This window comes from Bison bison, unplaced genomic scaffold, assembly GCF_000754665.1.
Source record: "Bison bison bison isolate TAMUID 2011002044 unplaced genomic scaffold, Bison_UMD1.0 scf7180017864492, whole genome shotgun sequence".
NCBI lineage: Eukaryota > Metazoa > Chordata > Mammalia > Artiodactyla > Bovidae > Bison > Bison bison.
This window is the reverse complement of record NW_011495051.1, coordinates 306,487-323,944: the sequence shown is the minus strand read 5'-3', so window position 1 is coordinate 323,944 and position 17,458 is coordinate 306,487. Positions and strand designations below refer to the sequence as shown.

General features: G+C 40.8%; 1 protein-coding gene across 2 annotated transcripts in view; it reads left to right on the top strand.

Annotated features, from left to right (window-relative positions):
* Positions 1-6,170: 6,170 nt before the first annotated feature.
* Positions 6,171-17,458, top strand: part of FNIP1 (folliculin interacting protein 1) — a 121,900-nt gene continuing 110,612 nt past the window's right edge. For both annotated transcript variants that reach the window (XM_010863571.1, XM_010863570.1), the window contains exon 1: positions 6,171-6,372. In XM_010863571.1, coding sequence (XP_010861873.1) covers positions 6,281-6,372 — 92 coding nt within the window. In that variant the 5' untranslated portion in view covers positions 6,171-6,280. The remainder of the gene's footprint in view (positions 6,373-17,458) is intronic.

Here is a 17,458-nt window from a genome sequence, read left to right as displayed (position 1 = left end):
CCTTCCAAAGAGTAAGCGTCTTTTTATTTCATGGCTTCAGTCACCATCTGCAGTGATTTTGGAGCCCCCAAAAATAAAGTCTGACACTGTTTCCCCATCTATTTCCCATGAAGTGATGGGACCAGATGACATGATCTTTGTTTTCTGAATGCTGAGCTTTAAGCCAACTTTTTCACTCTGCTCTCTTACTTTCATCTCGAGGCTCTTTAGTTCTTCTTCACTTTCTGCCATAAGGGTGGTATCATCTGCATATCTGAGGTTATTGATATTTCTCCCGGCAATCTTGATTCCAGCTTGTGCTTCCTCCAGCCCAGTGTTTCTCATGATGTACTCTGCATATAAGTTAAATAAACAGGGTGACAATATACAGCCTTGACATACTCCTTTTCCTATTTGGAACCAGTCTGTTGTTCCATGTCCAGTTCTAACTGTTGCTTCCTGACCTGCATACAGGTTTCTCAAGAAGCAGGTCAGGTGGTCTGGTATTCCCATCTCCTTCAGAATTTTCCACAGTTTATTGTGATCCACACAGTCAAAGGCTTTGGCATAGTCAGTAAAGCAGAAATAGATGTTTTTCTGGAACTCTCTTGCTTTTTCCATGATCCAGCGGATGTTGGCAATTTGATCTCTGGTTCCTCTGCCTTTTCTAAAACCAGCTTGAACATCAGGAATTTCCTGGTTCATGTATTGCTGAAGCCTGGATGGAGAATTTTGAGCATTACTTTACTAGCGTATGAGATGAGTGCAATTGTGCGGTAAAGTTTGAGCATTCTTTGGCATTGCCTTTCTTTGGGATTGGAATGAAAACTGACCTTTTCCAGTGATGTGACCACTGCTGAGTTTTCCAAATTTGCTGGCATATCGAATGCAGCACTTTCACAGCATCATCTTTCAGGGTTTGAAATAGCTCAACTGGAATTCCATCACCTCCACTAGCTTTGTTCATAGTGATGCTTCCTAAGGCCCACTTGACTTCACATTTCAGGATGTCTGGCTCTAGGTAAGTGTGAGTGATCACACCATCGTGATTATCTTGGTTGTGAAGATCTTTTTTGTACATTTCTTCTGTGTATTCTTGTCACCTCTTCTTGATATCTTCTGCTTCTGTTAGTTCCATACCATTTCTGTCCTTTGCTGCTGCTGCATCACTTCAGTTGTGTCCGACTCTGTGTGACCCCATTGACGGCAGCCCACCAGGCTCCCCCGTCCCTGGGATTCTCCAAGCAAGAACACTGGAGTGGGTTGCCATTTCCTCCTCCAATGCATGAAAGTGAAAAGTGAAAGGGAAGTCGCTCAGTCGTGTCCAACTCTTAGCGACCCCATGGACTGCAGCCTACTAGGCTCCTCCATCCATGGGATTTTCCAGGCAAGAGTACTGGAGTGGGGTGCCATTGCCTTCTCCGTTCTGTCCTTTACTGAGCTCATTGTTGCATGAAATGTTGCCTTGGTGTCTCTAATTTTCTTGAATAGATCTCTAGTCTTTCCCATTCTGTTGTTTTCCTTTGTTTCTTTACATTGATCGCTGAGGAAGGCTGTCTTATCTCTCCTTACTATTCTTTGGAACTCTGCATTCAAATGGGTATATCTTTCCTTTTGTCCTTTGCTTTTCACTTCTGTTCTTTTCACAGCTATTTGTAAGGTGTCCTCAGACAGCCATTTTGCTTTTTTGCATTTCTTTTTCTTGGGGATGGTCTTGATTCCAGTCTCCTGTACAATGTCATGAACCTCCGTCCATAGTTCATCAGGCACTCTGTCTATCAAATCTAGTCCCTTAAATCTATTTCTCACTTCTACTGTATAGTCATAAGGGATTTGATTTAGGTCATACCTGAATGGTCTAGTGGTTTTCCCTACTTTCTTCAATTTAAGTCTGAATTTGGCAATAATGAGTTCATGATCTGAGCCATAGTCAGCTCCTGGTCTTGTTTTTGCTGACTGTATAGAGCTTCTCCATCTTTGGCTGCAAAGAATATAATCAGTCTGATTTTGGTGTTGCCCATCTGATGATGTCCATGTATAGAGTTTCTCTCGTGTTGTTGGAAGAGGGTGTTTGCTATGACCAGTGCATTTTCTTGGTGGAACTCTATTAGCCTTTGCCCTGGTTCATTCCATATTCCAAGGCCAAATTTGCCTGTTACTCCAGGTGTTTCTTGACTTCCTACTTTTGCATTCCAGTCCCGTATAATGAAAAGGACATCATTTTGGGGTGTTAGTTCTAGAAGGTCTTGTAGGTCTTCATAGAACCATTCAACTTCAGATTCTTCAGCGTTACTGGTCGGGGCCTAGACTTGGATTACCATGATATTGAGAGAATTTTGTAAAGACTGAAATAAATGGAAATCTCAAGGTGCAATGTCTGGTGAATACAGTGAATGACAGAACTTGCCAGTCAAGTGTGTAAGTTTTTGCTTTGTCATCAAAGAAACGTGCAGTCTTTGTTACCCTGATGGAGGATTATGCGTTTTCTGTTGACTAATTGCAGATGCTTTTCAACTGTTCTAATTGGGAGTACTTATTGGCAGTACTTATTGCAATTAATTATTTGGCTTTCTGGAAGGAGCTCATACTAGTGGACTCCTTTCCAATCCCAGCATTTTTACAACATCACCATCTTTGGATGAAAAACAGACTTTGGCATGTTTGGTGGTCGTTCATTTCACTTGGCCTATGATCTCTTCCATTCCACATTATTGTAAAGTATCCACTTTTCATTGCCTATCACAGTTTATTTTAAAAACAGAACATTTTCATTATGTTTAAGTAGAGAATTGCATGAGGAAATACAGTCAAGAAGATTTTTTTTTTTTCGGTTAACTTATGTGGAACCCAAACATCAAAGTAATTAACATAACTGAGCTGGTACAAATGATTTCATCACTTGATTTGGATATTTTGAACATGTCAGCTATCTTCCATGTAGTATAACATTGGTTATTCTCAATTAATGTCTCCGTTTGATTCGTATCAACTACAACTTGTCCAACCAACTGTGGAGCATTATCCAGTGAGAAATCTCCAGCACGAAACATAGCAAACCACTTTTGAAACACTCGGTCAGTCATAGCAGCTTCTCCATACAAAAATAATTATGCATACATCTTTTTTTTCCGTTTCAGTTGTTTTTACCTTTCTTGAAATAATAAAGCATATGTCAAAAATGTTGCTTTTTCCTTCCATCTTCAATATTAAAATCACTACACAAAAATTCACCAATTTTTATGTTTTTAAAAAAAAAACACATGCTGATATGACAGCTGTCACAGTACGATATGACAAAACTGTTTTAAGTTAAAGATAACTAAGTGTTTCTAGAGCCATTGTATGGGGAAAAACAAATGAATCTTTTGTCCAACCCAATAAATTTTGTCTTTTTTCTGTACCTTTCAAGTATAAGATAAAATGAGACCACAGAAATGAAGCTGTTACTTGATTAGAGGATACTAAAAGTAAGTATCTCTTATGCAAGTTTATGTTCTTTTCCTTACTATTACCTATAATTATCCATGAAGTAACTTTTTCCCAAGATGAAAGCACATGAGGTTATTGTATTTAGAAACTTCTGAGGGGACATGGAACTTCTAGACTTCTCTGTGCCAGCCATGAATCAGCCATGATTCCTCATCATGTCGTTTGCCCTATGTAGACAGACTTGAGCCCATTTCCACTAGCACTCATTTAGTGATACTTGCTAGTGTAAAAGCAAAACTTCCCAAAATGACTGCTTCATTAATTGACTTATAGGATGTGCGTTTTCTCACTTTAAAAAATTGCACTGACTTCATTTTTTGTTTATAAAAGTTTTATTCTGCATTCACATTTTGTGAGAAAAATATACATTGTGTCTTTTGCCTCATTAGAAATCTTTCAGTGTTTGGCACCATAGAATTAAGATATCTTAAGTTTATAGGGGAAGACAGTCTTACTATTTTGAGCTTGTATTGCTCAGTAATTCTGGAACTTAAGCAATGTATGGAGAAACTCTGAATGATTCTTAACCTGAGCACTTCAGATGTCACCTCCTCAGAGGCCTCCCCTACACACTCATTTCATTGTGCAATTTTCACTCACAACAGTAGTAGTTTCAAACTACCTTTTACTTACTGTTTTCTCATATAGAAGATCCCCTGGAGAAGGAAATGGCAACCCAACTCCCATACTCTCGCCTGGAGAATTCCATGGTTGGAGGAGCCTGGTGGGCTACAATCTATGCGGGGGCGGGGGAAGGGGTGGGGGGGGGTTGCGTCACAGAGTCAGACACAACTTGGCAACTAAATCAAACCTCCAAAACCCTAAAACATATAGAAATTTAGCCCTGTCTTTTTTGTTTACTTTGGCTCCCCAGTGCCTAGACCGGGGCACTTAAACATTGTGGGATGAATATATTAGTTTTTTAAAAGACTATTTCTTTATGGCTGTGCTGGCTCTTCCTTGCTGCATGTGGGCGCTTCTCTAGTTGCAGCATGCAGGGGCTACTCTCCAGTTGTGAGACACAGGCTTCTCATTGAAGTGGCTTCTTTTATTGCAGAACACTGGCTCAGTAGTTGTGGCGCATGGGTTTAGTTCCCCCAAGCGCATGTGGACTCTCTCTGGAGTCTAACCCGTATCCCCTGCATTGGCGGGCGGATTCTTCACTGTACCACCAGGGAAGTCTCGAAATTAGTTTCTTAACCGCCTACAAATAGCATTTTAAAAATTATTAACATTGAAACTTGGTTGTTACATGACCACTGATATTCTCTGTGATATATATTCTGCCTATTTTCTTTTTTTTTTCTATATGAGACCACTTATTTTATAGCATAAACTCAAGCTGCAAATCATGTGAGTTGGTAGCCACTTAAAGAAAAAACAATTTGATTTGTATCCTTAGGTAAATGAAATTCTCAACGAAGTGTTTTACTCTGACCTTCCAAACCACATACCAGTAATTTCCTGACATCCATCTCTGTCAGAGAACTGCATCCCATGGTACAAAATTCCTCATCCTGGAGTGGCAGTGGGTGAAATGGTAGGGGTACGTAAGATCTGTAAGACCAATTTGATCCAAACCCTGATAAATTTTGGTTCCCTAGGTTTAAGTAGTGTGAAAGTTTAAATGTTTTGTCACTCAGTGGTGTCTGACTCTTTGCAACTCCATGGACAGCAACCGGCCAGGCTCCTCTGTCCATGGGATTCTCCAGGCAAGAATACTGGAGTGGGTTGCCATTTCCTTCTCCAGGGGATCTTCCCCGCCCAGGGATCAAACCCGGGTCTCCAGGGATCAAAGGCAGATTCTTTACTGTTTGAGCCACCAGGGAAGCCAAATTTAAGTAGGCTGTTAAGGTCATTTATGAGCAATCTTTTTCTTTGGAAAGGGTATTCTGCCAATTAAAACTCATTTGCTCACAATTTGACAGTTCCTCTTTCCATACCTCGTCACTGAGTGTAAATCTCGAGCCTCCTATGGTTAACTCTTCAAAGGGGCTAATTCCTGGTGTCAGGGTTCGAGGCGCTAGTGGGAAACATCTGGGGTAGGGGGGCCCCGCTGCCCGCGGAGTGTCTCGGCAGGGTCCTCCCCTAGACCCAAGAGCCAGTCTCGCACAGTCAAGCTCTGAGCATAAACCACTCCGTGGCCCGCCTGGGCGGGCCTGTGGCCTCGGGCTTAAAGTCCAGCCCGCGCCGCAGTCCCCGGGGTAGGCTCGCGCGCCTTTTCTGCTCCGGAGGCCACCAGACTCCACCCGGCGCCTATGTATGGAGGTGCGAAGCCACACAGATTGAGGAAGGGACGGCGGCAAAGAGTCGGTTGCTAGTGGTGCCCTGAACTTCTCTTGTGTCATGGGTGCGGGAGGTGAAGGCTTCTGTACTCCACAGGCCCTGGCGTGGTCCTCGCAGCACCCCGCCTTAGGCTCAGCTAGCAACTGAAGGCGTCACGGAGAAAGACAAGGACCGGAGCTCGTCCCTCCTCCACATCTTCAGACACAACCAGCCCCCCGCCTCTTCCCTCCGCGCATGCCCCGCCCCGTGAGCTGCCACGTGAGGATCTCCACCAGCCAGCCTATGGGCTCCAACTCCGCCCAGGATCCCCGCCTTGCACTCTGCTCTGCGCGCCGCCACGTGATGCGGCTCACCGCCAGCCAATGGACGCCGGCTTTGGCTCGCGCCCCGCCCCGCGCGCCGTGGCCGTTTGAAGTGACTAATTTCTGTCATATGACTGAGGCGCCTATGGGGGTGGCGGGGCAGCTCTAGGAGCGGGGGCCTGGTGAGTTCCCTGAGGAGCGACCCCGGCCTGGCCGTGGCCACCATGGCCCCTACCCTGTTCCAGAAGCTCTTCAGCAAGAGGAACGGCCTGGGCGCGCCCGGTCGGGATGCGAGGGACCCGGACTGCGCGTTCAGGTAGGTCGCCGCAGGGCTAGGGGCGAGGGGCGCGGAGCCGATGGCCTAGTGGGGGTCCACTTTCCAGAGGCGCTGAGGCTTTCTCGAAGTTCACGCTCGCGCAGTAGTGTCGCCCCGGTACCGGGATCAGGGCCTTGGTCGGGAGGGGCAGGGCAGCTGCAGACCAGCGCTGGAGGGTTCGAGCGCGGTCCTCTCCCCCCTCCCCCACGGTCGCCCCTTACCCCCTTGTCCCGGGCGGTTTGTTTACGTCTTGCTCGGCGGCCACGCGCGGCTCTGCCACTCCAGGCGGAGCATCGCGGCCTGAGCTTAGGGGCCACACTCCTTCCTGGCGACGCGTAGAATTGGGCGCGGGCTGGATTGGACCTCAACCGTCGTCCTCCGGGCCGAAAAGTTCTCCCCTCCTCCCCGCGGCTGGTCGTCCTCTGGGTGCTCGGTTCCAGCTTGGTTGCTGTTGTGGAGAGAGCAGCACGTTTTGGCCAGCCTTCGGAGTGTAGAGAAGGCTGGAGGAGCGTGTCGGCAAGCTGCCGTTCTTTCAGATTTCTTGTAAATCTAAATTAGAGGTTTGCAGATACCGGACCGAGTGGCCTGAATATTGTCGAAGGAGAAATGTGAAACCTAAGAGGTTGTGCTTATAATTGACTAGAATGAAGCTGCGCTGAGTCAAATGAAGCATGGCCCTAGAATTGACCATCCCGTTGGAACTGTTCCTAAAAACGAGTCTATAAAAATTGACAATGATACCAAGATATTTTGTGGTATTACAGGCTTGGTTATAGTACCTGTTGCTGGTAAAAAAAAAAAAAAAAAAAAACTTTTTAAGATTGTAAGACCCTGTAATATAAACCTGAATTGTAGATAAAGTTTAGTTTCGAAACTTCATTTGATGAAGAGATATGTCTTTCAGACAGCCTTAATACTTGTTGCAGTGTGGAAACTTGTGAATGTAAGTAGGCTGAATGTCAAATGTCACTCAAACCTGGTAGGGTAGCAAAGAGCCTAGTTGTACAGCAGTACTAGGAAAAAATGAGAATCTGTTAAATTTTGAAACAGTCACATTCTGAAATGACTGTACCGCACCGGTTTAAAAGGTTTTGCTAACTTTAAAATTATTCACCCTCTCTCACTAATGCAAGCCCCGTTAGTAAACATTCTGTAATATGTGGAATTGAAGTATTAAATGGAAAGAAATGTCACTGACTTTTAGAGGGGAAAAAATCTCAGAGGTGAACATCTTGAAACAGTACTTAATAAAGACAGTTATCTAGCTTTTGTTTTTTTCTACTGGGAAGTGTCTTGCCATGCTTATCTAATGACTTTCTTTAAAGATTTCTTTAGTGCTTTTCTTTTGAAAAATGAAACTGCAGTCTAGATAGTACTACATCTAGCCATCCAGTAAATCAAGGGTCAGTAGAAAGCAAGTTTGGGGGCTATACTAAAAAGGTGACATTTGAATAGGCTTTCTATTTCTAGGCAAAGATTTACTTTGAGGTATCTAGATTTTCAAGCATCTCAAGTAATTGTGGAAAAAAGGTTATTTTTTTAAAAAATGTAAGTCTACAATATGGTTGTGTAATCCTACTTTAGAGTTGCCAGAGCACTTTCTCATCAGTTATCTCATGTGATGTTTCACAACAACCATGTGAGATAGGGCAAGTAGCAGTATAGATAACTACATGATCCTTTTTTGTATGTAAGAATGATGTGTAAGCACAATAACTGCAGTGCAATATGGAAGGTGTTACTTTAAAAAATGTAGAAGTGTACATGTGAGAAAATGAAAACTGAGTAATGTCATATATATATATACCTGCTGCTGCTAAGTCGCTTCAGTCGTGTCCGACTCTATTCGACCCCATAGACGGCAGCCCACCAGGCTCCCCCGTCCCTGGGATTCTCCAGGCAAGAACACTGGAGTGGGTTGCCATTTCCTTCTCCAGTGCCTAGCAACTTGCAAATTTGATCAACCTAAGTCTTGTGTTTTTTTTTTTTTAATAATTTCATTGTTTTTACACACACACACACACACACACACACACAGTTGTGTACCCACAACCCCAGTGAATTTTTAGAACACTTCATCACCCAGAAAATTTCCTCATGCCCCTTTGCTATCATTCCTTAACTCCACCTCACCCAGGGCAATCGCTGACCTGCTTTCTGTTTAATGATAGAAGTTTCGATTTTTTTAGAATTTCATGTAAATGTAAACATACTGTTTATAGGCTTCTGTGTCTGGCTACTTTAACTCAGAGTGATTTTGAGATTCATCCAAGTTGTTGCGTTTTTTTCTGTAGTTCCTTCAGTTTTTTTGGGTGGGGGGAGGGGGCTGGGCTGAATAGTATACCACAATTTGTTTATCCATTCACTGGTTGGCAGACATTTTGGGTTCTTTTCAAATTTGGGCTGTATTGAACAGTGCTGCTGGTGAACGTTTGTGAACAAATCTTTATGTGGAAATGCACTTTCATTTCTCTTGGAGTGGGATTGCTGGGTCATATGCTTAACTTAAAAAAAAAAAATTGCCAAACTTTTCCCAAAGTAGTTGTACTATTCATAGTCCCACTAGTAATGTACGAAGTTTACAGTTGCTCCAGATTCTCTTCAAAACCAGATATTGTTAGTCTGTTTTGTTTTTTTTTTTTAAATTATTTACTTGGTTTCACTGGATCTTAGTTGTGGCAAGTGGGATCTAGCTAGCTACCTGACCAGGGATCGAACCAGGGCCCCCTGCATTGGGAGTTCAGAGTCTTGGACATTGGACCACCAGTGAAGTCCCATTAGTCTGGTTTTTTAAATTAAAAAAATTTTTTTGTATTGTAAAAAATACCTAACATAAAGTTTGCCTTGTTAACCATTTTAGAATCTTTACATTTTTTTCCCCTTGGAGTGTAGTAGATTTACAGTGTTAGTGTTAGTTTCAGGTGTACAGCAAAGTGAATGTTATACATACATCCACTCTTTTTAGATTTGTTTCCCATGTTAATGGGTCTAGTGGTATCTTGTGGTTTTAATTTGCCTTTCCCAAATAATAAACGATGTTTAGCATCTTTTTATGTAGCTCAGTTTTTTGAATAGACTAAAACTTAGTTTTTATACCAGTATACAATGCTTTCCTTTCTAGAATCCTTTTTTGGTTTTGTTTTAGTCAGCTTAAGTTGTTAAATCAGGCTTGGACACAGTTAGCCATTGGCAGCTAACTATAGCTCAGCCTGTAAGAGTCAGTTCCTAGAGTAAGCAGTATACAAGGTCCAATGGTGATAAGCCAGGAAAGGATAGGAAAGACTTGAGACAGAGAAGCCTTAGGAGCTTTTCAATATTGCCTTTCATAGTTACTCCATTGAAAAATATGGTCAGGGATTACTCCCTTCCTTTCAGTCTTAAGTTCCTTACCTGACAAGTTCCTGGTGCTTGTCCTGTCTAAGCTTCCAGAGCTGGAGATGAGTGTAGTGTATCACAAGAAGAATATTATTGTAATAATTTATAGAAGTGAAACAGTAATTTGTTTTCATCTTTTAAAGAATTTGGGAAAGACAGTGCTTTCTAGGGGAAGATACCCTTTATATTATCTCCATCGGGATACTTTTTGGTGGAAGTAAGAATTCAGTGTAAGTTCAATAACTTCAGTACACATAAATTGCTTTAAAAATAAAATTCTCAGGGGCTTCCGTGGTGGCTTAGTGGTAAAGAATCCACCTGCCAGTGCAGGAGACACAGATCAGTCCCTTATCTGGGAAGATGCCACATGCTGTGGAGCAACTAAGCCTGTGTGACACAATTATTGAGCCTGTGTTCTAGAGCCCAGGAGCCTCAACTACTGAAGCCTGGAGCCGTAAACCCTGTGCTCTGCAACAGGAGAAGCCACCACGATGAGAAACCTGCGCACTTCCAGAGAGTAACTCCTGCTCACCGCAACTAGAGAAAAGCCCACTCAGCAGCGAAGACTCAGCACAGCTGAAAATAAATGAAATTATAAAAGTTAGCAAATGAGTAAATAGAATTCTCAGGACTTCCCTGGTGGTCCAGTGGGTAAGAGTCCACACTCTCAATGCAGGGGGCCTGGGTTTGATCCCTGGTCAGGGAATTAGATCCCACATGCCTCAGCTAAAAATCCTACATGCTGCAACAAAAATCAGTGATCCTATATGCCTCAACTAAGACCTGGCACAGCCAAATAAATAAATGTGTGTGTTAGTCACTCAGTCGTGTCTGACTCTTTGCGACCCCGTGGACTGTAGTCTGCCAGGCTCCTCTGTCCATGGGATTCTCCAGGCAAGAGTACTGGAGTGGGTTGCCATTTCCTTCTTCAAGGAATCTTCACCCAGGGATCAAACATGGGTCTCCTGAATTGTAGACAAATTAATTTACATTCTGAGCCACCAGGGAAGCACAAATAAATAAATATTAAAAAAACTCTCTTCATCTAAAAATGGTGTTAATAATAGCAACTGTGTGGCATTGTCATGAGGTATATTAGTGAAGGTAACAGTAAACTGTGTTGTGTTAATAAACTAAGTCTTAAAAAAATTATTGAAAGAAGTCTAATTTCATGAAGAAGATTGTTTGAGAGGTAAATGTCTGGAGGACATAATTCATGTTTTGTTCAAAAAGCAGTTTCTGTATTTTCATTTTATTCCTAACGCATGAACATTTGTCCTTACACTGTCTGTAGCAGGAGTAACAACCTCTTAATTGGTTTTTCTGTCATCACTGTTGCTTTTCTGCAAACTGTTTTCAAAATTCATCCTTTAAAAAAAATGCTAATTCAGATCATGATCAGCAGGCAAAATGATGTAGAATTTAAAATCTCCACAACACAGTTGTTTTAAGGGTTCAAAGAGGTAAGTCATGTTGAGCACTTAATGCAGTGCTTAGCATATGGCTTTCACAACCAGAAGTTGTTACTATGATGATTTCATGCTTATGTATAAAACCATTCAGTTTAGGACCAAACTCCTTAATGTGGCTTGTGGTGGTGTGGCTTTTGTGAAATCTGTAGCCTCGAGTTCTTAATTTTTAAAAATAAGGTTATTTTTAACATAGCTGTTATTCTATTATTATTATGTTTTATTACTTATTAATATTGTATATTGTTTATATATCTATTAATATTATCTATTCTTAGTCTATATTCAGATTTTTTCAAGATGTCTTTTTATAGTAGGTTTGTTTGAATCAGTCTGCATATTGAGTTTGTAATTATGTGCCTAAAAACGTTTTTGTTTTTAAAATGGATCGTTTTTTCTATGAAATTTCCCATGTTCTCTTTTTGACTGATCTCTAATGGTTTCCTTTAATTCTTACTGGTTCCCAGCAGTCTATATTTTAACCAGACCCTCCAGGTGATTCTTAATGCTCAAGTTTGAGAACCACTGCTACAACTTACTCTCTCTTTCCTGAAAACTGATGGTTAGATACTTGACTAGACTTGGGTTCAGGGTTTGTTTTTTTTTTTTTAATTTAAAATATTCAACAGATTTTGCAGTGTACTTTGTATTGCATACATAGTGTCTTGTTGTCCCATTTTTAGTGGTGCTAAGGTTGATTAGTTGGTTTCAGACTATTCCATTATAAAATTCCTCTTTCACTATTGGTTTTAGCATTTTTTGTTGATTATTGCCTGAACCCACTATTTTGTTAGGGGATGCAAAATGGTAATATCCTGATTCTTTAGTCCTTTCTGCATTTATTTCTTAGTGAACTTTCTCTTACCACTTACTTGGTTATTTGCTATAGGAAAGTCAGCACCAAAGTTTGTGTATCACTTTTTAGAATAATTTATACTGAGTTAGATGAATGTCTCCATTTTAATTATCATGTTTTAGTATCACCTCTTGGATGCGTTTTCATCCATTACAGTCAAATTGGCCCCATATTTGGCCAGAGGAAGACTTCTTAAGTTGACATGATCTGATCTCATTAATCTTTGATAACTTGTTGCTTTTTTCTGGCCTTGTCTTAATCTAGCCCTCTCTCTTTTCTATGATTTTATCACTTTGGATTTGTTTTAGGTTCTGGGATGTGCCATGCTGTGTTGTTCTTTGTTTTGGGCATAATTTTACATAGCTTTTTGTTTAGCTTCTTGTAGTGATCGTCTGGGCTTATCCTAATTATTCTTTCTTCAGGAAGCCTATTCTGATTTCTCCCTGTCCAAGTTAGATTTCACTTTAGTTTTCTTCCATAGCTGTCTGTATTTCCTTCTGTGACATGTATCACAGCTGCCATTACTTGTCCACATCTCTCTCCTTTGCTTACTTGAGAGTACTTTTCAACTTCAAGGTGTATTTTAGAGTTAGAACCTTGTAAGCCACATGATGGGTGTTTGTGGGGAACAAATACCTAGGTTCTGTCTGGGGCAGTTCAGGTAAGACGCTGTTTTCCAGAGAGAGACTGTAATACTGTGGAGGCCTATCTTGAACTCCTCGTCCGAAGGAGCAGCCCTTTCCCCTAGTCTCTATCAGAGCACACTGTTTATATCCTTCATAGTTCTTTTTACAATTTATCATCTCTCCCCCTCAAGTTCACATTGTCGAGTCAGTGTATATATAGCACAATGCCTGCGTCTGTGCTCAGTAAATATTTTTAGAATGAACGTATTAATTTTAAGAACAGAGAGAATCAGAAGTTCTGTTTTGGAGATTTGGTCTAGTTTTAATTGTTATTGAGAGATTTATTTGATAGTTTAATAAAGTAAATCCAGAGTTCACGAAAGAGGTTGGGCCTGGAGATAATGAACTTGGGCTTATGGTCAATGGTCAATATTAACACTAAGGGAACAGATGAGATAATATAGGAAAAGGGGTGTGTGTAGATAGAGAATTGCAAAGAACAGATTTTGTCTTGAGGAAATCTAAAATGTACAAATGTGGGAGAGGAAAGTCTGCAAAGAAAAAATGGCCAGAAACGTAGGGAGAAGGCCAGTGCTGTGTGGTGTTGGGAAAGCTCAGAAAGGGAAGTGTTTAAAAAATGATGGAGTGATAAACTGCTGTGTTAACTGGTTGCTGACAGGTCTGGTGAGATGAGAAACAGAAAAGTATCTGTTGGGTTTGTCAAGTTGGAGATAACCAGTGATCTTAATGGTTTTTATTTTTGTTTTTTTTTGAGGGGGGCATGTTTTGGGGGAAAAGTGAGATGTGTATTATTAAATGAAAAGGGAGGAAATGGCTTCACTGCTAAAGCTTTCTGTTTCTGTAGGGAAAACAGTCTGTAGTGCTGTGTTATCTTTTCACTTTCAGTATTCTGATTTTAGGTTGCATTTTGAACTTACGAAGTTCTTAAAGACTGGTTTCCTAATATTATCAGTGTTCATAAGAATTATATTTCAGAAGTTTTTAAAATATGATTTAAAATATTTGTCTATTCACAAGATTTTCTATTTAAAAAATAACACCCCTCCTTAAATTATACCTTTTATTCTTATGTTAGAAATAGAAAGTTAAAATATTCTTCACAGAGAATTCTGAGATCATATCTTTCTTATTAAAGTAGAAGCTGAAGATTTTAAGTTAAACTTCATGTTAGCGCTCTGTGGTATCAATATTTGGTTCTAAGAATCTAATTTTGTTATAGGAAATGCAGATATTTTGTTGTTGATTTACTATTCCATCTCTAAGTAGTTGTATTAGATTTGTTTCTTAGAATCATATTTATTGAAAAAATAGTTTAATAAAAATATAGCTTTAATATTCAACTTATGAATTTTGGACCTTATTTCTTACTAATATAATAATTATTGTCTTAAATCTTGCTGAGTTTTAAGTTATCTTTTTGGAAAGACTTGTTTGAAAAAAAAAAAACTCCCCATGTAAAATATACCAGCCACCTGTGTGCATCTGTGGCTGATTCATGTTGACGTGTGGCAGAAGCCAGCACAATACTGCATAGCAATTATCCTCCAACTAAATAAATAAAAAAAAAACAAACCAGGATTCCTAAACTCGCCTTACACAATCTTATTTCTGTTCCTGACACTACCGTTCTCTTAGTCTACCAAGTTGAAAGTCAGAGAATCATCTTTTATTCTTTCTTCTCTCTGGTTGCTTCATTTGGTCATTTGTTAAATCCTGTCGATTCTGATTCTGCAATATCTTAGTTCTTTTTCATTTCCCACTGCCATCATCTCATTTAGACCTTGAATGGGTTTCATAAAAACTTGCCGTAACTTTCCCATCTTGTGTGTATTCCCCTCTATGCTGCTGCTGCTGCTAAGTCGCTTCAGTCGTATCTGACTCTGTGCGACCCCATAGACGGCAGCCCACCAGGCTCCCCGTCCCTGGGGTTCTCCAGGCAAGAACACTGCAGTGGGTTGCCATTTGCTTCTCCAATGCATGAAAGTGAAAAGTGAAAGTGAAGTCGCTCAGTTGTGTCCGACTCCTAGCGACCCCATGGACTGCAGCCTATCAGGCTCCTCCGTCCATGGGATTTTCCAGGCGAGAGTACTGGAGTGGGGTGCCATTGCCTTCTCTGATTCCCCTCTATACCATTCTGCTAAATTGACTTTCTTAAACCATATTCTGATCAATGCACTCAGAAATCTCCTTTGACTCCCTCTTGCTTAATAGAGGATTGCTCTGTGCCAGGCACTGTTTTAAGTGTTTTACGTGTACTAATTCATTTATTTATCATAATAGCTTTATAAAGTAGGTCTGATTATTCCTCTTTAATAGATGAGGGAATGGAGGCAGAGAGAGAAAGAAGTTAAGGACCTTGTCCAAGATCACACAGTAAGTGATTAAGCTACAAATAATTAAGATACAAATTCAGACATTTGAGTTCCAGCACCTTTGCTTCCCAAGTGGCACTAATGGTAAAGAACCCCCCTCCCCAGTGTACAAGATGTGAGTTCAGTACCGGGGTGGGGAAGATCCCCTGGAGGAAGGCATGGCAACCCACTCCAGTATTGTTGTAGGGAGAATCCCATGGACAGAGGAGACTGGTGGGCTGTGGTTCATGGAGTTGCAAAAAGTCAGACACAACTGAAGCGACTTGGCACAGACACCCACGCCTTTGTTTTTAATAACGTCCAAACTTTTCAACTTGTCGTGTCAGCCTCCTGTAGAGTTGTTCCCAATGTTTCCTGTATGTATGCTGCTGCTAAGTCGCTTCAGTCGTGTCCGACTCTGTGCGACCCCAGAGACGGCAGCCCACCCGTCCCTGTGATTCTCCAGGCAAGAACACTGGAGTGGGTTGCCATTTCCTTCTCCAATGCATTAAAGTGAAAAGTGAAAGTGAAGTCTCACGGTCGTGTCCAACTCTTAGCGACCCCATGGACTGCAGCCTACCAGGCTCCTCCGTCCATGGGATTTTCCAGGCAGGAGTACTGGAGTGGGGTGCCACTGCCTTCTCCATCCTGTATGTATAACCTTCGGAAATAATATCGTGTCGTCATTAAAGATGCTGTGTGTGTACACGTGTCAGAGTAGAGGAGTGGATACTGAAGAGAGAGTCCCAATACCCATTGCACCTACCATCTTAGAGTTGTTTTGAAGATTTAATGGCATGGTAGTCTCTTAAATGGTAGATTTCCTTCTCACACTTCCTCACCCTTCAGTTTATTCTTTCCAGTCTTCTTTCTAATTTTTCCTCTAGCTGTGGGCTCTGAATTAGACTAGAAGTTTGATGTTTCTTTAGACTATTCTCGTTCATATGTTTGCATATTTCTTGGAATTATATGGCTACAACACATCTGTCTTTGAAGCTCCAATAGAAACCATATTTACCATTATGACAGTTACTTTCTTGGGTTGTAATTGCTTCTTATGTATCTGAATACTATAGTAGATTTTAAGTTCCATAGGGTACTTAGGACCAAGTTCCATGGTATAACTTGTTTCATGCTTTATTCCTGGTGTTTGATTCACAGAAAGCATTCAGTAAGTATTTGATGAATGAGTGATGAATAAAAATAGTCACTGAATTGAAGAAATTTTATTTCCTTTAACAAAGATGTTTCTGTTTTGGGTTATTTGCCTAGTCATTTCTCTGTAATTTAAGCACATATTTCTTTGGCTCAATGTTTACCGATTTAAAGGAAAATTTCATTATTATTTTGATCTTTTTAAGATGGCAGGAATGGTTTGATTTCTCAGAAATAGGTTAGGTTCTCTATTTATATCCCCTATAACACTTCATACTTTCCCTTCCTACCATTTTTCACATTCAAAATTTGTGTATGTGTGTGTATACAGAGTCTTTTCTGACATACTCAGTATATGCTGAGTGGATAAAAAACTGAGTAAATGAACTCAAGTACTTTTTTTTGGTAGCGGGAGTTTATTTCAAGAACACAAGAGGTTTTGAGGTACCATGGAATTTCTTTTCCATTTGAGCATTCTTTGTCCTTAGGCCTTTTGATTGTTAAGCAAACCTTATGGGGAAATGGGGCAACAATTTAACGTAGACCTTTGGGGACACAGCCAGAGCTCTAGAGATCTACTTCCTTGTACTCCCATCACCCAGTATATAGTATCCCTTGACACAACAGCATTTTATCTCAAGTCACCCCAGAGAGATTACACCTTAGTATAATCCTGATAGAGTGGCAGAGTTGGTGTTAAGTGTGTGTGGGATTATGAACCATTTCAGTTTGTACTGCTTTATGTTTATGATTGCATTTGTAGGATGTAGCTGGCAGGCTCTTTGCAACTTTTTGGCCTGCTTTTCCACCCTGTTGTGGTCTGTTATATGATTTTTAAAGTTTTCTATTTATAGCAAGAAACTGTAGATTGTGACATTAATGCAAGGTGAGTAAAGTTGAATTGTGATAGGATTCCCACAGATAGCGATACTTAGTTTTATATTGATTTCTATTAATTCCTGATTACATTAGAATATAAAACATATACACTATACATTTATAGAATGCAGAAATATAATAAAATTATTTGTGAATAACTTCAGTTCATTTCAGTTGCTCAGTCGTGCCCGACTCTTTGTGACCTCATGGACTACAGTACGCTAGCCTTCCCTGTCCGTCACCAACACCTGGAGCTTGCTCAAACTCAGGTCCATTGAGTCGGTGATGCCATCCAACCATCTCATTCTCTGTTGTCCCCTTCTCCTCCTGCCTTCAATCTTTCCCAGCATCAGG